Source organism: Suncus etruscus, chromosome 6 (assembly GCF_024139225.1).
Source record: "Suncus etruscus isolate mSunEtr1 chromosome 6, mSunEtr1.pri.cur, whole genome shotgun sequence".
Lineage (NCBI taxonomy): Eukaryota > Metazoa > Chordata > Mammalia > Eulipotyphla > Soricidae > Suncus > Suncus etruscus.
Window position 1 is genome coordinate 33,556,575 of NC_064853.1, and position 21,900 is coordinate 33,578,474.

The 21,900-nt window shown below is 54.4% G+C and overlaps 1 protein-coding gene across 1 annotated transcript in view; it reads left to right on the forward strand.

The window, feature by feature from the left end:
• Positions 1 to 21,716, forward strand: part of ERI3 (ERI1 exoribonuclease family member 3) — a 125,422-nt gene extending 103,706 nt beyond the window's left edge. Inside the window, exon 9 of the mRNA XM_049774930.1 lies at positions 21,199 to 21,716. Coding sequence (XP_049630887.1) covers positions 21,199 to 21,281 — 83 coding nt within the window. The 3' untranslated portion in view covers positions 21,282 to 21,716. The remainder of the gene's footprint in view (positions 1 to 21,198) is intronic.
• The last annotated feature ends 184 nt before the right edge of the window (positions 21,717 to 21,900 follow it).

Consider the following 21,900-nt stretch of genomic DNA (forward strand, 5'->3'; position numbering starts at 1 on the left):
GCAAGGTACTTGACAGGCCTGGCTTTGTTTCGAGCAGGGAGGTAGCTGTCCTCCCCCCTCACCCCCCACCCCCGTGTGACATGGGGCCTGACATGACCTACATGTGCCTCTGAGGGAATGGGAGGAGAGTGACAGTAGAGTGCGCCTGAGGGGCTCAGTTCATCTCAGTGCTAGAGGATGTTGGGCCTGTCAGACAGAGTTCCTGCCTCCAGAGAGCTACACCAGGAAGGGATGGACCACCCTGGGGGCGCTGTGCTGACAGATACTCCCCCAGAGACAATCCCCTTCCTCAGTTGCCAAGGTGGCATCCTACCTTTCCTTTCAGACCTCTACATGGGGTTCTAGTGTCAACTGCCTGAGGCATTGAGGGCCCCTGTAGTAACTTCCCCTCCTCCCCCTAGAACTGTTTCATACCACCTAGGGGAGGCCCCACTCCTAGAGAAGGAACCATTAGGCCAGACTTGATGGGGGCTACTGGAGGGTGCATAGGAGTTTGTTGGGCTTTGGGACAAACCATGTAACGGGTGTGAGGCTACATGTGTGGACACAATTAGGTGTCACAGATTAGGTGTGACTGGAGTGGGATATCAGAGTTGGGGTAGAACCAGAAGTGTGAGAGAGAGGAGCGGGCTCTAGCTTTGGGGTGAAGTGTTGAGGAGCAGGCAACAGTTGCTGCACAGACCCTGTCTGAGAAGGTTTTGGGTGGAGCTCAAATGGGGACCTGGTGAAGGCAGCTGCCGCAGCTGGAATGCCAGCATGGGGTTTGTGAGGGGAAGGCTAATGCTTCATGTCTGTGTCCTCCAGTCATTGTGGGAGAGACCTTGGAGGGGCTCTCTGCATTAGAAAGGGGTTTCCGTCCTACAGGAAGTGCTGGCTTTCCCCCACAGTCAAGAGACAAGAGTCTCTGGGGGCTCTTGGCAGATTTGGTGGAGTCACAGGGTAATGGCTATGGGCCTGGCACCGTGCACTCCCCCTCTCCCATACCAGGGCCACCTTGGGGTATGGGGTGGCTGGCCCAGGGTCTTTGGATCTGAAGGAAGAAGGCGCCCCCTGCTCGCTGGTGTGAGAGCTGTGGGTGAGGGTGATGGGGAAGGGGGAGGGTGCAGGGCATTCATTGGGCTGCGAGAGGCAGGAGGGGAGGCTGGTGGTGAGCATCGAGGTTAATGGCCCTCGCGCCTAAGAGACAGCTTTAATGAGCTTCAGCTGGCGGTGCCCCGAGTTACTGTGTGTGCTAAAAGGGTCGTGCTGGAAGAGTTTGATGTGGACTGCTTCCCAGTCCTGGGTCAGGGGTCAGCTCCTGTCACTGGCCACTCAGGCTGGAACTTAGTGACATGATGCTAATTAACTGTATGAGGAGCTGCCAACCTGGAGTGGAAAGTGGTGTGGAGGCATGGGCATAGTGGTGCTAGGCATGGATTCTGTGGCCCCCACAGCTTACTGCCTTCAGGACCTGCCAGGTTCATTGGCTCTGTAGACACATCATTCATGGCCCTTGGCCTCAGGACTCCCTTGACCTTTTCTGAGGTTCTTACACCAAGAGGTGCTGACTGGGGTGGGATACCAGGAGCATGGGGCCTGTACTGTGGGAAGGGGTCAGGCTGAGGAGTAGCCTAGTCAGTTCAGAACAGCCTGAGTTTGGACAGAAAGGACCTAGATGAGAGTTTACAGGAGGGTCGGCCACAGGGGAGGCACAGGGCAGAGTTGGGGGTTCACTCCACAGGGAGATGGGCCCAGCATCAAGGAAGGCTGTGTTGGTTGAGGACAGACTCAATGTCTTGTATGCCCAGTCCTGGGGCACCTTGGTCCTAGGACTGAGGGGGATGAAGGTAGTGAGGCTCTGGGCCAAAAAAGAGATGGCTGCAACTGGGCCCAACCACCTGTTAAGTGAGGGACGTGTCTCTGCAGGAGTCCAATGGCAGGCATGGAGGAGTAACAGAGGTGTCTCTGGGCTGTGGTGCCACTCCTTTGTCAAAACCTGCTCCACAGAGGTCAGCAGATGAGTCCGCCAGCAGATGGCCCTTTCCAAGTCGACCCATTTCCCACAGCGGTCCTGGGAGTCAGGCCCAGTTGTGCCCAAGAAGTGACCTACCTGAGAGCCAGAGCCAGCTCCCCTTGCTGACTATAAATACCTTTCAGGATTTTGTGGTGCCCATAGAGAAGATAAGGAAAGCAGTGCCCCCATCCCCACCATGTGCTCCTCAGTGGCCTAAAGGGTACTCCACCATGTAAGTCCCCCTCCCAGGTTACTGCCTTGTAGTCATGCCAGAACTCTCTAGGGGAGCATGCAGCAGATGGGAGACACCCTGGGGCCCAGGGAAGAGGCACTGGGGGAGACAACCAGGCCCGGCCCTACCTGTGTGACCTCTGTGAGGGCAGAGCCTCAGCTTCTTCCTTTCTTTCACCTCCTGTCAGACTTTAATCTGCACTTCTGTGCCAATAACCATCTACCTGTGTGAGGCCAGCTGGGGTCTTTGGGAAGCCAGGGCCGCCTGGCACCATTGGGCCCTCACTCAGTAGTCTGTGGCCCAGCACCGTTTGGTACAAGAACTGGGCTGGCAGGTGGTGGGTGGGGCAGACCTGGCTTGTGGTCTCCCCTGAAGGAGTGGGGTGTCTATCAGGAGTCCAGTCAGAGCGCATTAGCTCTGTGACACGGATCTCATTAGTGCCCGTGAGAGGTGTCACTGCGGGAGAATCATCGGCTTCAGGAGACGCTTGTACCAAAAGGAAGAAAGGATGGTGACAGCCTTTTCTCTGCCGCTGCTGCTGCTGCCACGCTCCCTGGGCCGCCCGCCCGCCTCCTTGTGGGGGGGTGGGGGTGCTGGCTAATGAGCTCGTCTGCAGTACAGCTTTGCCTTCCCCTCCTTGAAGTTTCCCCGGCCCTTCTGAAGACCTCAGGCCTGGGATTAGCACAGACCAAATGCTGACATCCCCCACCCAGCGGGGGACAACCTCTGATCTGCCTGGCCCTGGCCTGCCCCTGCCACTGTGGACACCCAGAAGAGGGAGGAGGTGGAGCCTGGATGGCTGCAGTAGCCCAGGAAGGGGTGTCTGCCCTGGCCTGGTCCAAGTCCCCCTGCCCTGTGACAGTGACCTTGTGCTTCCATGCTGCGCCCTTTCTTCATGGAAAAGTGAAAACCACCGTGACCCTGCCTTCATGGCAGAGACCACAGCCTTGTAGTGTAAGGCCAAGCAGGATCTCGACCAAGGAGATCTGAGCAGGTGCAGCTTTCTGGCATCAGAGCAGCAAGAAAGCCCCGCCCTGGCTTTGGCCATCTTGGGTTTTGGGAGGAGAGGATCCACAGAGACCAGTATTGCAGCAATTTCTGCTCCCCCCTCCCCAGCTCCTGTTTGGTTTTTTTTTCTGGTGTAATCCAGGAAGACTGATTGGGATGGTGGCCATGACAAGGGCTAACTTCTGGGCCTCCTCTGCCTGCTGGGGAGTGCTCCAAGGGTCATGTTCCTCCCCATCCTGCCATGAGTTGGGTCAGCGGAGAAACTGAGCCTCAGCAGACCTAAGCTCTAGTCTTCAGGAATACAGGGAGGCCACGGAGTGGGCAAGCATGGATAGAGAGGAAGGTTTCTGGCATTTGTCTGGAAGGACTCAGCATGGGTGATGCTCTGGGAAGTACAATCTTTGTTTCCCACCTTCCTAGCCTGGGGCTCGGCCTGGCCTCCCCTTGTCTCTCTGTATCTCCTGTCAAACCATCTCAGACATAAATGACAAAGAAATCAGAAAGACAGATCAATGCCGGCCAAATTAGCACTTGCAGATAGACTGTGCGGGATGTCAGCGCCCTGACCCCTGGTGATCCTGCAGCCTCCACTGCTGATATTATGCAAATTGCATCCATCTGGCAGGACCTGCGTGCTGGCTGCTCAACTCAGAGGAGTAATGGGATGGGGGGGCGGGCACAAGTGTTGGAGCAAGAATTGGCGTGAGCGTGTGGAGCATGTGCTGAGTATGTCTGAAGCGTGCAGTGCCCGCCAAGCACCAGGTGCTGATGGGGTGATTGACAGGGCCGATAAGGGACTGCATTGGATTCCTTTGGGCTGGGGGGATTAAGAGCAGCCACAGATGGGAGATAACCGGACTTCATTTCAGTTTATTTTCCTCCTTATCCCCTCTCCCCACCTTCACTCCCCGAAAAACACAATCTCTATAGTTTGCGTTTTCATCAATATTTGCAAGTCATTACCATTGGTTTAAGGTGAGAGACAATGTCAGGGCCCAGACCGGGCCAGCCCTTCCCCAAGCTATCACCCCCTCAAGAATGAATTCCCAGACAACCACAGTTTATACCCAAACCCACGTGCCAGCCTGCTCAACCCCTTATCCCTCTGACCCAGACTGTAGTGGGACCCCAATTTTGACTCCAGCCTAGGTGTGCCTAGGAGCTGTTCCAGCCCCTTTCTTGAAATTCCTTCCTTTCTTGACACAATTATCCAGGGCCCACCCTTGCTGGCCATGCAAGGCCTGCAGAGAATGTTTTGTCTTCTTCATGTCCCTATCCTGTTTTCTTCCACATCTGCTCGTTGCTAAGTGCAGTACCTTGTACTAAAGATTACTCTCTTCTCCGTTTTTGTGGGGGTTTTTTCTGTTTTTTTTTGGGGGGGGGCACACCCAGTGACACTCGGGTTACTCCTGGCTATACCGCTCAAAAATCACTCCTGGCTTAGGGACCATATGGGACGCCAAGGATCGAACCAGGTCTGTCCTGGATCTGCCCTGTGCAAAGGCAAACACCCTACCTCTGTGCTATTGCTCCGGTCCTCTCTTTTTGAATTCCCTAAATCCTTGGGGAGACTGGCTGTCACATCTGCTGCAGGTGAGGAAACTGAGGCCAGATGCAGGTAGTGGCAGTGGGGAGAAGGTAGGAGAGCCTGGAAGCAAACCACTTTCCCACCATTGTGCCTTAGGACACAGACCCTGACCTTAATCAGACCCAAGAGGGACAGGATTCAAACATGTCCTGCTCTCCAGAGCTGTCTGGCTGCAGGAAAAAACTAAAAAGGACACATGAGGATAGAACATACCAAGTTGGGCACGTGGCATCCAGCCCCCAGCAGCCCTGGATGTGAGCCAGGGCAGTGCAGGCCAGGCCAGCCAGTGGGGACCGAGGGGTTGGCTTTCCTGGGGACCCCTCTGAAATAGGTTCCCTGCTGGACCCTCCCAGCGGGCAAGGCTGGGAGTGCTGAGGACATGTCCAGGGACACATGTGCAAGGGGAGCTTGTCCTAATGAGGAGAACATGGCTGCTAGTTAGGCGAGGGGCGGGCGGGGAGCCGCAGAGCTGATTGAAGGCAGGGCCAGGGGTCAGACAATTAGGCCCAGATCCGGCCGTTTGATGTGAGTTCTGAGGCCTCAAAGCCTCCCTTCAGCCGGCTCCCTCCACTCCCTCCTCTCCCTCCTCTTTCCTTTCTTCTTCTGCCCAAAGGCAGGAAGGATGGAAACGCTTACACTCCCGTTACTATTATTAAACTGCACCAGGCCAGCCAGGCCCCAGGATTCCTGCCCACAGGGGGCACCCCAAGCTCCCAGGAGGTGCGCCAGGCCCCAGGGGCCATTTGGCCTAAGGCCAAGGCCAGCCAGCTCATGGGTGAGCTGAACCTAAGGGCAAGGGCACCTGAGGGGCCGAATGGAGACCCCACTGACCTGCCTGGACCATCACCTGTAGCCACTTGCTGCTAGGCTCAGCATTTCTGGGGCGGGGTTCATCAGCCATCACACACATTGTCCTCTACAGCAGTCACTCCAAATCTCACCCCAGGAAATGTACAGTAATGGGGCTTCCTTCACACACCAGATGAGGTGTGCTCTCCACTGGCTAGATGTCATTCCCACGCCTCCCCCCACACACACACACTGCGTGTAGCCCCTGCATGAACCCTACACGGACCCCGCACAGAGCCAGGGAGCTGCTGGGTTGGGTGCCTGAAGCTTACTGCTCAACCCTGTCCTAGGACTGGAGCCTGGAGAGCTGCTACTGACCAGCAAGTGGGAAGCAGCCAGATTGGGGGGGCCGTGGGGAGAGGACGGTAGGAGCAGAGATAAATGTTAGCTCATTTCTTCCGTAATTAGTTACTCCCTCATCCCCGCGTTGTAATTGTGAACAAGCTGTAATGTTTAATTAGTCTGTAAATGAAACCCCAATTTCATAATGGCCTGGCTGACAGGGCTAAGTGAGCAAGGGAGGAGGCTGTGGGGAGGCACTAGGGAAGGCCTGTGAGTTACAGTGGGGAACAGGGTCTTGGGACCTGGGATGGCCTCAGCAGGGTGACGCTGTGGGATCAGGTGGGGGCTGTGTGCCCACCTTTAAGGCCTCTCCCCTAACTCCTCTTAGAAAGTCAGGGACTGGGCAGTGCCTAGAGGGTTTCCCACCTCCCAGCTCTCACCCTTCAGTTGTCACCTAAGGGACCCCAGACACCATCCAGCCTAGATGCTTCTACTGAGGGTCCAGCGAGCATGATGCCAGATCCCATTTTGCTCCATGTACACACTTCGGGAGATCTCCCCCTTAAGGGCCTAGCCTGGGTGCCGGACCCTTGGAGCCGGCCATGGTCACGGGCCCACCTCCTGTACCCCTTCATTAAAGGCCCGGCTGTTCAGGAACCCTGGACCCGCCTTTCCTCTCTGGCGGTTCATGCCGACTGTGATAAACGGAGCTGCCGCCTGGGGGAGCCCCTGGCCCTGCCACTGCTGCCCGGACTCCCCCGCAACCTCGCCGCCTGCACACGCCCCCGCCCCGCCTGCCGCAGCCATAAATCTCAATTTACGAGGGCGGCTCTGGTGGGGAGAAAGGGAGCGCCGCTAATGACGGCTCCGCTGCCGGATTTTTCATGTTGCACAGTCATAAATTTTTAAGAACAGCATGGGCAGCACGTTAGCGAGTTATCGAGGCTGCCTCCGTGCTGGCTGCCTGGCTCTGAGCACAGGGGGACAAGAGGGCAGAGGATGGGCCAGGTGGGCAGGGCTGGGCCCGGTTCCTGTGTTCGAGGTAGCCCCCGTGGGCAAATATTGGGCCAGGTGCTGCCAGGCACAGGGTAGGGCGGGGCGGGTGGGCACACGGACCAGGGCTCCAGGAGCCGCTGATGGATGCCTCTGCTCCGGGACTTGACACCATGATGTACGGGGAGCCTGGAGACATATGGATTTTCAAAGTGGCCACTTTGAATAGAATTACAAACCCTGACCATGTGCGCAGTGAGGCCTGGCCCTGGCACAACAGCACTTGGTTCTTGAGCCCTCCCAGTTACTCTTAGCAGGCTCTCAGGTTACGCCTCTGGAGACGCCCCAGAAGCTGCATCTGAGCATGCAATGGGTCTAGCCAGGTTCATTCTCTTAATGCGTGGAGCTGTTCTCTCAAGCAGCAGTAACCAGGGCCTCTGGTTTTCCCTCTTTAAAATCAGCAGGTGGAAGTCACCACTTTGAGAAGTGAGATGTGGGTTTGAGCCTCAAGTCATATGTCAGGGTTTGTTTCTGCTCCCGGAGGAGCTTTGACTTGTAAGACATTCGCTGAGGTAGGGGGGACACTGTGGCTGAAGCTGGTCTGTTCCCAGGCCTGCACCTGTCCCCTGCAGCCTGCCACAGGTACCCCTAAACCTTAGGGTGCTGAGAGGCTCACACAGCCCCACTCCTAGCCCTCAGACCACATGCTCACTGCCATGTCTTGAACTGGACAGCTGAGGGTTTTCCATGGCGACCCTCCTCTCTGGCCACAGTCCTCTGGCCAGGCCCAGCAGCATGGTGCACATGTTTGTGTGTGGGGATGAGTATTCAGGATGACTCCCTAGTGCTTCTCTGGAGATCCCCTCTCCTGGGCATCCCTTACACGTCCCCCATGTGGGAGCTGTGTGCAAATAAGGTTTAATATTCCCCCCAGCTTGGAAGTGCCATGAGGGCAGAACCTTCTGCATGTTTCATTCTGTCAGCCTGTACCTCCACTGCCCCTCCCCCCAGTGGCACTTGACGCAGGACCTGCCTCGTGGGACCAGAGGGTACAGAGGGACAATGTATTGTTCTGCCCTGAGTTCAGAAGAGCTGACTAGAGAGCTGTCTTGAAAATTGGGTGCCAGGGCAGCGGGGGGCAGCTAGGGAAGTGCCCAGAGCCGAGGTGGTTCCCATTAGTCCTCATGATTAATTCACGGCCACACTGTGATAGAGTGGGCTTGTCCCCAGTCAGCGCCTCCGCTGGGGCCCACCTGTTAGCGACAAACAAACAAAGGGGATAAATAATGCATTGGGAGCTGAGCCAGGCAAGGCGGTCGCATTGAAATTAATAGGGATTAGCTGAGCAGCTTGAGGATGAAATATTTACCAGGTGGGACTGGCCTTGGGGTGGGTGCCCCCCCCCCCCAGATTCCCCAAGCTGAGCTAGGCCCTTCCCCAGGGCATCCCCAGTGAGGATGGAGGGCAGGAGGCAACACCACTTCTACCCCCATTGCCTTGGCTTCCAGGTCAGGCTGACTGAACCATTGAGTGCACAGGCCCCACTTGCTGGCACGGCTGAAGAAACCAAGATACCTGGGGGTGGGGGAGGTGCATACAATGGAGCTGACTTCCGGGGGACCCTGGAAGTGGGGTGCAAGGATTTCACTGGTTTTCAGGTTCCTGATTATAGAAGGGGGCCTCCTACAATCCTCTCTCCATCCCATCCAGTCCTATCTTTGCCCCCTCCATGTCCAGTGACGCAACTCTAACGTCTGGGTCACCCCTGGAACCTTGGAAGGTATTCTTCAGAAGGGCTGATGGGAGCAGTCCCAATAAGGGGGCATGGGTGCATGAAACAGAGGGTTCCCTAACAAACACAGGCAAACAAACACAGAAAGCACCCCAAAAAATGACAGCAAACTGAAGTCCCCTGTAGAGAGGTGCTCCACAGCTAAGAGGAGGAGTTTTCCAAGCTCACTGGCAAAAGAGCCCAAGTTTCATGGCCCAGGGTGAGCAGGAGAGAGAGGCAGCTATAGATGCTACACAGGTATAGCAGTGGCTCTGGTCAGACCAGTGTCCGCTCTGAGCCAACCTCTTATGTGTACTACTACTTCTATGCATTGCCTGTCCCCTGTTGCTGGACTTGTCCAGGGCTCCATGCAGTGTGGGCAGAGCCAGCCACCAACTCTCTGATTCAGGGGCTTTCTGGGCTTCCCCCATAATTCATTGGAGGGTTTTTGGCAGTGTGAGGGCACCAGATTTGTGGCTTGGGTAATGTGAGGATTAGTGCTGTCATATGGAGGGGGGGGAGAGGGCCCCTGGTGAAGTTGGGATTATGAAGACAGGTTCAAAGGCACTGGGAAACACAGAGCGAACGCCCCACTGCAGGGAGAGAACACAGGGAGAGCACCAGCAAGAGCTGAGCGGCTCCCACATCTTAGGGGTGGCGGAAGATGGGAGAGAAAAGATCATTGAAGCCAAAGAAAGGGGTGCAGGCTGGGGATGAGTTTAATGACTAAGTTCTGGCTGTGAAACAGAAAGGGAGCTGGCCAAAGGGAAAGAGGGGAGGGTATTTTAGTGTTTTTCTTTTAAGTGAAGCAAGGTTATTATTTTTTGTTGGGTTTGCTTTTGGACTTGTCCTGGCGGTACTCCTGTCAGGCTCGAGGGACCATATGTGGGATGCCAGGGATTGAACCTGGGTTGGTTGCATGTTATCACTCTGATTCAGGTTTTTATTGAATGAAACTTAGAAAGATGTGTGAGAGAGAGAACACAGGCCTAAAGAGCAAGCCCACACAGATAAGAGACAGAGACAAGCACGCAAGATCATCTATCTGTTCAAGCAAGAACATGCTTGGAAAGCAAGTCAGTAGGTGTTTTTTGTTTTGTTTTGTTTTTTGGGGGCCACACCCGTTTGATGCTCAGGGGTTACTCCTGGCTAAGCGCTCAGAAATTGCCTCTGGGGGAACCATATGGGACGCCGGGGGATCGAACCGAGGTCCTTGGCTAGCGCTTGCAAGGCAGACACCTTACCTCTAGTGCCACCTCTCCGGCCCCCAGTAGGTGTTTTTTAAAGAGGGCAAAGATTTAGGAACTGGAGCAATGTACAACAGGTAGGTCTCTTTACCTTGCATGTGGCTGACTGAGGTTAGATTCTCAGCACCCTATACAGTCCCTAAGCCCTGCCAGGAGTTGGGGTGCTGAACACAGAGCTGGGAATAATCCCTAAACACTCCCCAAAGAAAACAAAAATGGGGGTGGGCTTAAGCGATAGCAGTCAGTGCTTGCCTCACTTGTGGCCAAGCTAGATTTGATACCCAGCATCACATAGGCTCCCTTGAGCATATCCCCAGGTGTGGCCCTAAAACTAAAACAAACAAAAAAATAAAGGGCAAAGATTTTACATGTTTTTCTGCTTAAGTCAAGGGACAGTTGAAATCAAAATTGGAATGAGATCAGAGAACCCTAGTAAAGAGGGTGTGTGCGTGGGGTACAGGTCCCATCTGTGACCAGTGACTGAGGCCAGAGTGTGCCTTCTATTGTACAGGGGATTTAGTGGGGATGGGGGGATGGAGCTGTGGACTGTTGGGACAGAAGAAGTAGTTGTGCAGAAGGAAAAGCAGCATCCAATAGGATTTGGATGAGCAGCACTGCAGGCGTCTGGTGCAACTGCTGAAGGTCCTTTGATGGAGGCTTTACTGAGTTGTGAGGTTTGCTCCATTAGTTGTCCCCAGGATATGCAGTGTAGAAAAGGTGGAGTTGGTTTTTTTCCCCCAAGTAAGGGCAAGGGAAGGAAAAGGAGCAAGAGAAAATTGAGGGTGTGAGCAAGAAAGATCCTCTAGGCTCCATGGTACAGGGCTGTCAGCACAGGAGCTGCTGGGTAGGTGCTACAGTTTCCCTCTGCCCCTGCTGAAGAGATGTTGAAGAGGGGCTGAAGAGTGCCCACTTATGACCACCTATTCAAACCCTCCCTTACAGCTAAGATGGGGGTGTCTGAGTTTTAGCCAGTGAGCTGAAAGGAAAAGCAGTGGGACCAGGGAGCTGAGGTAGAGGTTACAGTGTTTGCTATTCATTCCTCCAACTTCAGTGCCATCCACACATAGGCCCGCTACCTGAGCTGTCAGGTACAGCCCTAGTATCTCCCCCCCCCCCCGCCCCCCCGAACTGCCAGGGTGATCCTTAGTGCCACAGGATCCAAGGAACACCACATCCTCAAACCCAACATTCAACTGTTGGTCTACTTGGCCAAGAATTGCCAAGAGAAACCCCAACCCCTCAGTTCTGTTTGGGAGACCCCAAGATAAAACAAGTATAAAGATAAGTGGGGGCTGAAATAATAGTATAGCAGGTAGGGCACTTGCCTTGCACTCAGCCAACTCCCAAAGCCCCAAATGGTCCCCCAAACCCCACCAGGAGTGATTGCCTGAACGCAGAGGCATTAGTAAGCCCTGGATACAGCTAGGTGTGCCCCTCTCCCCACTGCAAAAAAAGAAAGTGATGTGTGGGACCGCTCATTGTTGTTATTGCTGCTTTGCTCTTCCTCTTTCTTAAAATGTGTATGTTATGGTTGGAGCTCTAGCAACCATGTCGGGCTGTTTCCATTTTCTGGAACTTAGAAGCAATGTGCTGAGTAAGAAAGAAGTAGCCTGAGTCTGATGATTTCTGGATAGATGGGGCTTTTAGTCAAGTTAGATTGTAATCATGGGTGTAATCATCACTCAAGGACTGGAGTGTATCCCTAACATCATATGTGTCATGCCCCCCCCCCCCATCACTTCGAGGGTGGCCCTGATGGCTCCTGGAGCGCTGCATCACTGATCCAGCATTTCATGACTGTATCAATGCTATCGAAGAGTGGCTCTAAAGTGGGAATGTCCCTAAAAATCCCTTGGGAAGCTGTAGGTTCTTCCCTCTCTCATGCACTTTTGTGAGGTCTGACAGTCACCTGTGTAGACTTGACTGGTAGACTGTGGTGAGCACAGCCCTTAAGGAGCAGTCTGGCTGGATGTTTGAGGAGAGCAGCACAAAGAGCACAGACCACCAACACAGGCTAAACTCTTGGAGCCTCACGGCCCTTTTTCTGGCCTGTTCCCATCATAGGCCACTCTGACTTCATCTTCCCTGCTTGTATAATCACTGTTGGTCACCATGCTTGCAGCCATGAGAGAAACCCCTACCTAAAATATCTCCTGGGTGGTGATGGGGGTGGGGGGTTGGCTTTGGGACCACAATTGGCAGTGCTCAGAGGCTGTTTCTAGTTCAGTACCAGGAGTGACTGGTGGTGCTCAGAGGACTGACTGTATGGTGCTGTGAATTCAGATGGGGGTCAGTGGTTAAGTGCCTTATCCTCTGTACTGTCTCTCTGTTCCCACAGAGACCATTTTTGTCACTTGTTTTTGTTTTGGGGCCTTACGGCCATGATCACGGCTTTCTCCTTGCTTTGTGCTTAGGGATCACTTCTCTCAGGGCTTAAAGGTTCATATGTGGTGCTAGGGATCAAACTCAGGTCAGCCCTATGCAGGGTTAGTGCCCTGCCCATTATACTATTGCTCTGGCCACATTAAATATATGTATTTTAAAAACGAGATCTTAAGTGAGACCAGGGAGGGATCTCAAAGGACTGGAGAATCCATGCCTCACAAGCACGAAATTCCCGTTCCAACCTCAGCCCTGCTCCCCCAATCCCAGCACCACCAAGTAGCCCTTAAACAAAGCAAAACCATTTTAAATAATTGGGATTTGACATCTCAGTTTTGTTTGTTTTATTGACCACACTTGTAACACTCAGTGGTTACTCCTGACTCTGCACTCAGAAATCTCTCCTGGCCGGGCCGGAAAGATAGCACAGCGGTAGGGCGTTTGCCTTGCATGTGGCCAACCTGGGAGGGACTCAGTTAGATTCCCGGCATCCCATATGGTCCCCCAGCCTGCCAGGGGTGATTTCTGAGTGCAGAGCCAGGAGTGACCCCTAAGCACCTCTGGGTGTGGCCCAAAAACCAATCAATCAAAGTTTTGAAAAAAAGAAATCACTCCTGGCAGGCTTGTGGGACCATATCGGATGCCAGGTAGCTAATCTGGTTCAGCCACGTACTAGGCTAATGCTCTGCCTGCAGTGCTATCATTCTGGTCCATCTCACAAAATTTTGATGGGGGCTTCATAGGTCTGGCCCATTCAGTACCTCAGCAGTGTGGCCCCAGGCTCGTGGTCTCCATTGTTTTCCTCTATCTTTCACATGTTCCTGCAGCTCCCCCCAGATATACAGCCTGATGGCCACCAGCACAGTGACTCTCTCAAACGTGAAGACATTTCCCTCAAGCTCCCCAGAAACCAGGGACTGGCTAGGGGACAGCAGGAATCCCCACAGATGGAAAAATGTTCACAGCCACATAAAGGAGGAGGGGAGTTGCTATTGGAGAACCAAGCAGCAGTCGAGGGGGTTTATATGCAGGCACAGGGAGAGGTTGTAGAGGTGCAGCTTGCTATCATAGCAGGGACATTCAGAGGAAGATGGGAGGTAGAGGGTGTGACTGGAAGGTGCTGCCAGAGATCATCTTCCATCTAGAGAGCAAGAATAAGTAGGCTGGGGCCAGAGCTATAGCACAGCAGTAGGGCATTCGCCTTGCATTTGGCCGGCCAAGGACAGACCTGGATTCGATCCCCAGCATACCATATGGTCCCCCAAGCCTGCCAAGAGCAATGTCTGAGCACAGAGCCAGGAGTAACCCTTAAGCACAGCCGGGCGTGGCCCTCAAAAAAAAGATAGGGAATGAGGAGGCTGGCAGCTCGAAGGGCAGATGGAGAAACTGCAACTGGCCGGTCTCCAGGAAGCCAGCTCAGCAGCAGGCAGCAGCTTTGCCCCCATTCAGGCCCGTCCCACTATCCTGGTACCCACTTGAGAAGAAATATTTCCAGTTGATCAAGCCATTCTGCAGGAAGTGAGGCTCTCACTTTCCCACTAGAGCAACTCAAGAATCCCCAGAAGGCAATTCGGTGCCTCCAGAGGCCCTCGTGGGATAGGCAGGGTGGCTGTTGGCACACTCTGACCCTGGCCTGGCCTTGTGGCTGGACCTCCAGCAGACCGGCATAAACCAGGAGGCAGCTGTGTCTTGTGGGCCTCTCCCTGATTGGGCCGGAACTGAGAACGGGCAGGGGGAGGCCGACCCCTGTTGTAAGGGCCAGAGCAGCCGCCCTGTTACTACGGCGTATTTCACTTTTAATTCTGACATATAATGTAATGATCTTTTTTAAGGCCCGATGATATTATCTGCCTGACTAGATTATTGAGTCTTCATCATCTCCAGATAAATTTATGGCCAAGACGAGGCTCGGGATTTATCATCAGTCAATAGAGCTCGATACTCTAACAAGGCGTGTAATAAGATATACATATTTAATGATCCAGGGGGAGGAGCGCTAATGGGAGCCCAGAGTGAGTGGGCCGGGCCAGGGCACTGCCCTGGGCTGCCAGAGCTATGGGGCGCATACATGCCCCTTGCCCCATTCTCCCCTGCATCATCTTCCTGAGCCCCACCCAGGTCTCCTACCTATGGGACCCTGAGTGGTGGGCCTGTAGCATGTGGGACAGTGATCAGGGGCATCAGCCGCTTCCGCACAGGGGGTACATTGTACTTCTCCCGTGAATGCCTCTTGCTACTTCTGGGCCTCAGGGGGCCTCGGGGTGGCCGCACACCCGCCGTCCAGGTCCATGAGCATCGGGGCGGGGGTGCTGGGGCTTCGTGCCCAGGCCGCGCTGATGGTGACGGATGGTTTTTCATTACCGCCTCTCAGGTCCTGCCCGCGCCCTGTGTGGAAATTCTATTTATTCCCTAATTTGTAAAAATTCCCTCTTTATCTGATCCCAATCAGGGCGGGGTAATTGGCTCTCTGGGGCAGCGGCTGGGGTCCTTGATGAAGAGCTATGTGGATGTACCCAGCGCGGCCCCCGCCCAGCCCGCCACTGGGGCCCACAATTAATAATGATTTGCAAATGGCAGACAAGCAATAACACAGAAAGATGTGGCGTCCGCGCTGCCTCTTCATTTCCTCCCCTCGATGATATAAATGGCCACAGAACAAAAACCCAGCACTATAAATTCTGGAATTAGTTATTCACCGGGATAAATGGGGCCTGGAGCCATGGGCCCCTCTCCCGCCACCCTGCTTGCCGGCCTCCCCAGCTCCAGATCTGGTCCCAGGTGTGCTATTGGGTTTGGTCCCCGCACAACCCCCCTGACCCAACCTGGCTGCCCCTTGTTGGGTGGCCCCACTCTGGGGAGTGTCTGCCTTGACCTCCCCTCAGTCCATCTCCATGGCTGCCCAGCAACAGCCCTTCTCACATATGCACTGGAATCTAAAGGGCATAAACATGACCTGGCAGGCCTGAGGCCCAGCCCAGCCTGGGCTGGTGGGGACCAGTGCCAGGGACAGGGACATGAGACATGATCTACAGTGCTTCCTGGTCAGACCTTGGGGGCCACTGACACCATGTTCCGTTTTCGGGCACCGTGCCCTCTCAGCCAGGCGCATCGTCTCCCCACCCCCCAAAGTGGCTGTGAGCTGGCGGGTAATGGGCGTGTAATGGCCTCATTTCCATGCCCGGCCTCCAGGAGCGGCGGTAAGTGTTTGATTGCCTTAATTTCCAAACACATCATTATCCCAGCTTTACCAGCGCTTAATAAACACTTTATGAGGATTTTTTTAAAAACATCTTCGGTCCGCATACTTCTCTAAAGTGATAAACTCTAATTAAGTCTAATATTTAAAAATATGGTAATGGTGAGTTGTTTGAATAAGTGGACTGCATTTCTGTAATTTCATTATTACGTAAAACACGCTAATTATTTGGAGCGCTCTTATTACGGAGAGAGAAATCGGCTGCTAATCAAGATGAAATTGCCTTTTCCCTTATTGTGCAGCCACCGTCATCCTTCACCATCAGCCTATGGCACCCCAGGCACCTCGGGGCGGAGGGGCGGAGGGGGACTGAGAGAAGGGGTCACTTTGGAGTTGAGGCTGGGAGGGCCCTGGGCAGAGCCAGGAAAAGGGAGCTGGGGGAGCTGTGTCTGCAGGGAGAGGGTCAGTGCCTGGGACAAAGAGCAGAGGCCAGGGACACGGGACTCTGGCTCCAGGAGTAGCAGTGCTCTGACAGTGACTCACTCAGGCACTGTTTTAAGCACTTTCCAATTACAAAATCATTTCATTTTTAAGCAACCCTTTGGGAGAGATCATTGCTATTATGATTATTCCCATTTTAGAGAAAAAACTAATACAGATTTTAAATAGAACAGTAGCTTAAGTTTACACCAATTAGGTAATAGAACGGGAACTTGAATACAGAACCTAAGGTTCCACAGAGAACCTCTGGTGGCTCATTCGAAATCCACTGCCTGGGTGGGGGCTAGGGAGATGACCCAAGAGGCTGGACACATTCTTTGCGTCTGGGAGCTCTGAGTTTGACCCCCATCACCACCTGTCCCCCCCCCCCCCCGAATTTCCAGGTTGTGCCCAAAAAGCAGACCAGTGAAATTCAGAGCCATGGGCCGGGAAGGTGGCGCTAGCAAAGGACGGACCGCGGTTCGATCCCCCGGCGTCCCATATGGTCCCCCCAAGCCAGGAGCGATTTCTGAGCACATAGCCAGGAGTAACCCCTGAGCTTCAAACGGGTGTGGCCCAAAAACCAAAAAAAAAAAAAAATTCAGAGCCATGTCTCTGTCTGTCTTTCATATCCTTTCTCTGATTTCCAAGCCCTGCCCTGACCCAGGGTTGTAGCTGAGGCAGAGTCAGTTTAGGCAATGGAAATAGAGGATAACAGTTAAATTCTGGTGCAGATGGTTCCCAGGATGCAGATGGGACCTGGGCCTGGGAATCCAGCTAGTCAGGCATTTCCGGTCCAGCAGGCCCCTGAGCCCAGGCTTTGAGACATCAACGGTCCCCAGAAAGTCCTGGGACAAGTGGATAAGTCGCCTCTCTAACCCCCACCACTCTCTCCACCCTGCCCTTGCTACCCTGTGACATGGGCGCAGGCCCACCCCAAACCTGAACTCCTTTCTTTTTTTTTTTTTTTTTTTTTTGGTTTTTGGGCCACACCCTGGGACGCTCAGGGGTTACTCCTGGCTATGCGCTCAGAAGTTGCTCCTGGCTTCTTGGGGGACCATATGGGACACCGGGGGATCGAACCGCGGTCCGTCCTAGGCTAGCGCAGGCAAGGCAGGCACCTTACCTCCAGCGCCACCGCCCGGCCCCCAAACCTGAACTCACTGAGGGGTGCCCATCATTCCTCAAGTCGTAAATGAAGGGCTCTGGTGCCTTTCCAGCAGAACCGCACACTGACCTGCTCTCCCTGTTGGCCTCAGCTTCAACTCAGTGGCACTGAGGTCCTGGCCTCAGCCCTTTCCCACTTCCTGACCACCCTCTCCAAGCCATTTCCTCCACCTCCTGTGCCTCTGGGTGCCTTGTGCTTTGCTCTCAGGGTCCTGCTATCAGTGCTGCTCCTCTAGTCCCCTGCAACCATTACTCACACTCAAAATAGCTGAACCTGGCCTATGCCCCTAAGATGCTGCCCTCGTTACCAGCAGAGTCATACCTATATTCCTTGGCCAGGAATCTACAGAGGTTCCTCTGGTTGGTCATTGCTGCCCTTGTCACTTTCTCTTGCCTCCCCTTCATCCAGTGCCTATCCCACCACAGGATGAATTGAATTCTGCTTTTTGGACACCCCACATCCATCTTTGGAAGTGAGCCCCCTGTGCTGAGCTTACCTTCTACTTTCACCCCAACTTGTTGACTGTTCCTCGCTTCTCCCACAATCCATCCTGAGATGGAATGAGGTTCATTTCCCACACTGCCCTGTTTTCACTGAGCCTAGAGGGCAGGGTGTAAGGGTGGCTGCAGCCCTGGGGCCCTCCCTCCTAAAGGTGACCCTAGCCTGGACGCTGCATCCTGGTCTCTGGTTCAATAGGTCTTGGTCCCTGCCCCAAGCAATCTCAGTCTCCCTGTGCAGACCCTCTCAGCCTGATCACTTTTTGGTATGTACCAATTACAAACCCCCATTCCCCCTTCATGTAGCCTTGACAATATAAAAATATTCCCAAAGTTCATGTCTGCATGTGGACCAGGAGTGTGGCTCAGCAATAGAGTTCCTGCCTTGCCTGTGTGAGGCGCTAGGTATGGTCTTCAGTACCACAAACATAGGAAACAAAAATAGGGCTAGAGAGATAGAGGGTAAAATGTGGCCAACATGAGTTTGACTCCAGTTTGTATATATCGTCCCCAGAGCCCTGGAGGGAGTGATCCCTGAGCACAGAGCCAGAAGTAAGCCCTGCATGCCACTAGGTGTGTCCCCCCCCCCATGGAAATTACACATACACACATGCACGCACACACACACAAACCTGTCAAAGAAGAAGCTTATGCTGTCACAGTAACATGAAAAGGAATTAGTCTTCTGGAATTGGAGATGAGATGACCTCCTCATGGCCTCCACAGCAGGTCTCACCCGTCTACTTAGCTTCCAGCTAAGGACTCTGGACCTTACTGTTTTGCCCATCTTCTTGCTTCTTGTATTGTTTTTTTCTGGGCCACATCTGGTGGTTCTTGGGCTTACTCCTGACAGACTCGGGAACCATATGTGATACTGGGGATTGAACCCAGGTAGACCATGTGCAAGACAGAAGCCCTGCTTGCTCTAGCCCCACGTCTTCCCATTTCTAACCTGACACTGCAGCCTTAGACTGACCTGTCACTGCACTGCCCCTGATGAAGCCCTCATCTTCCTCCTTGGCCTCTTAATAAGTGCCCTACAGCCCTGTGTTTGGGACAGCACTGGAGCGCCTGTAGTTCCACAGGTTCCACAGGACATATTGCTGGAGGGCAAGTCAAGATTAGAGATGTTTCTCTGCCCCAGACCCACTTTGTCATTTTCAGTAAACAGAAAATGTGTCCTGGATAATTGAGGCAATGTCGAAGGCAAGTAGACCTCCAGACTGTAGTGTTGCTTGCAGCAGGCAAGGAGGTGATGAAAGAGGAAAGGAGGTGTGAGTGAGGCTGCTGAAAATCACCTGGCTTGGAGTCGGATCAGGACAAGAGCAAACGCTGTTGGCAGAGCAAGGGGTTACAGGGTGTGAACTGGCTGTGCAGCTGTCAGGATGAAGGGCAGCACCTAGTTGAGAATGAGATTCCATCTGCAGCCTCCTATTTGATTGGATTGGGGAAGCAAGAGGCAGGGTTCTTGTTTGGGCAGTTTTGAGGTGCTGTTCACTGGAGGATGCAGAGATGAAGCAGTTGGTGCAGGAAGTTCCAGAGTGCCTCAGGCTTGGTGCTCCAGGGAGGGGCATTTGGCTGGGTGGCTGGAATTAAATGTGAAGGCATCCAGAGTGGGTGGAGGATGGGGACAAGCCAAGGACCCAGATGGAGTGCAGGGTCCTGTCCCAGCTTGGGATCAGGCAAGGATGGGAGTCAGTACTGTGGCCCACGGGGAGGGGCCAGACACATTTGCTTGGGCCCTGGGAAGCAGATTGAGTGATCTGTCCAGCAATGAGGGAGGAGCCAGATGAAGTCAATAGAAAACTAATTTTCTTTTCTGCTGGAAGAAATGAGGTGTGTGGCCACTGGGTAATTGCAGATAACGAGGGGACTTATTCTCAATATGCACAGTGGCCACAGTCCCCCGAGTGCAGAGGACTGAAAGGATTGGAGGGTCCTGCCAGACAGACTTGGAAAGAAAATGATCTCAGCATAGTTCCTGGAAGGCCCTGTCCCAGCTCCCAGGCCCTCCTGCCCCCTGCCCCTTGCTGTCACTTGCTGGGCTCCTCCTGCTGCATCGTCCCTCCACCCCCTATCCCCTCACACCAGCAGCACTAAGGGAGACAAATGATGGGGTCTCAGCTGAGCGGGGTGCGTGTCCGGCCCATAAACCACGGGGATGGGTCACGTCTGGAGTTGCCATGGCCGCCACTCCCCGCCCATCTGTCTTCCCACTGTTCTGCCTCTCATTGGCCCTTCCAGTGTCCTGAGACTCCATGTCGGGGACCCGGGTCACCTCTTCCTGCCCACATCCCCTGGGGTCTATTCCTGTTAAGCTGAGGCCAGGCGGTAAGCACTACCTCGCAAGGGACCACTTGCTCCCCTTACCTGGCCTGAGGTCCTGCACAGGTGGGATTACAGGGCCTAGTGGAAGGAGAAGGTGGCCTTGACAAGTACAGATAACCTGACCCCATCCTGACCTTCAGTCTCTCACACCCACAAAAACACATGCACCCTCAACTAGGACATCTATGTACAGCACTGCAGTAATCCCATCACATTGATTCCATGAACACTGGTAGTGGCTGAAGCGTGAGACACAGAAAAGCAAAACCCAGACCTGGGGACCATCTCCTCTCCTAGCCCCCCAGTGGGCAGCTGCACCTCCTCCAGGACTATGCTAGAACAGTAAAGCCAACACTGGCACCTGCCCTGCCCTGCCCACTCTCCCAACTGACACAGGTTACACTGTAACTCTGAGAGTCCTGAGGGAGAATGGGGGTGATGGGGTAGGCTGAGGGCCCACTGGTGTTTACAGGAGGCAGCAGCTGGGCCTTACCCATCATCTAAGTGGCAAAGGCCAGCACAGGTACACAGGCGAGTTGCTCTCAGCACACAAGGCTGGACCGTGGGGCCTTGGCCTGGAAGTGCCAAGGTTTGTGCCTTGTCACCAGTGATTACATCCTGGGCCACATCCACACACAAAGTGCTGGCAAAGTCACCCTGGCCATGGGCGTGATGAATGGCCGCACAGTAATGAAATGGAGACATCAAGGCGGGTGGCGGGAAGACGGAGTGTGGCGGACGGGCCGTCCCCACGCGGCGGCAACAAGAAGGATCGCCCGGCGGCCGGGGGCCGTCAAGGGAGAAATTACACATTTACTCTGCCTTTTTCTTACTGCGACGGCGCCCATACATCACCGCTGGGGCCGGGGCGGGACATGCTGGCCAATTTCCAGCATGAATTATGGGACTGAGAGGAACTGAGACCAGGTTTCCTGCCAGCCCCAGTGTCCACCCTGACCTGGAACCCAGATACAGCCCCCAGGGACAGGACCCTCTGTCCAGAGCCTGCCGTCGGGTCTGACCTAGTTTCCTACGTAAATTGTAGGCACGCACAGTGAGGAAGGACTGGACCCCTAGCCATCTTCTTTACCTCCAGACAACTGTGGGGAAGGTTGGGACCCCTGTCTTCTTTTCCTATGACTGTTGGGAAGGACTGGGCCCCTAACCATCTTCTCTCCCTCCAGACGACTGCAAGAACATTGCCAACATCATGAAGACACTTGCCTATCGAGGCTTCATCTTCAAGCAGACATCGAAGCCGTTCTGATTGGCCGAGGACAGGACGGGGCAAGACAGGGTCGCTGCTTGGCCCGGCCAGCGCCCTCCTCTCCCTCTCGGAGGGATCAAGGAGAGTGGCACAGCTCCGAGTCCAGAGTGGCCCCCAGACTGCCCTGGGGGCTTGTGCCTGGGGTAAGGGCTTGGCTATGTGGCCCCTCTGGAACAGATATTTCATTTCCCCTCCCCAAACCCCCAGCCCAGTGTCAGCCCCTCTTGCTGTGGGCCTGGGCTTGGGGGACCCAGGCCCTCACCGCCTCCTCCCTGGTACACAGGCTTCTGTGGGGCCAGCCCAGCCCCCTGTGCCCCTTCCCATCCATACTGCATGGTGTGTGGCGCCCCCAGGGCTCCAGGACAGATCAGGCCCCACTTGTGTGTACCCCCACCCTGCTGTGAACGTGCCACTGAATAAAGTTGGGGAATGAGGTGTGAGTGTGTGCAGACTGTATGGGGTTGGGTGCTCTTGAGTCGGATCACGGCCAGGACATGGAGCGCTAGGGACTGCCAGGGCCCAGGATGCTGTGTGAACCCACCATATAGGCACAAGCGCACGCGTGTGTAGGTGTCCAGGATGCTGGCAGAAGCCAGTCATCTGGAGCTTCCTTAGAAAC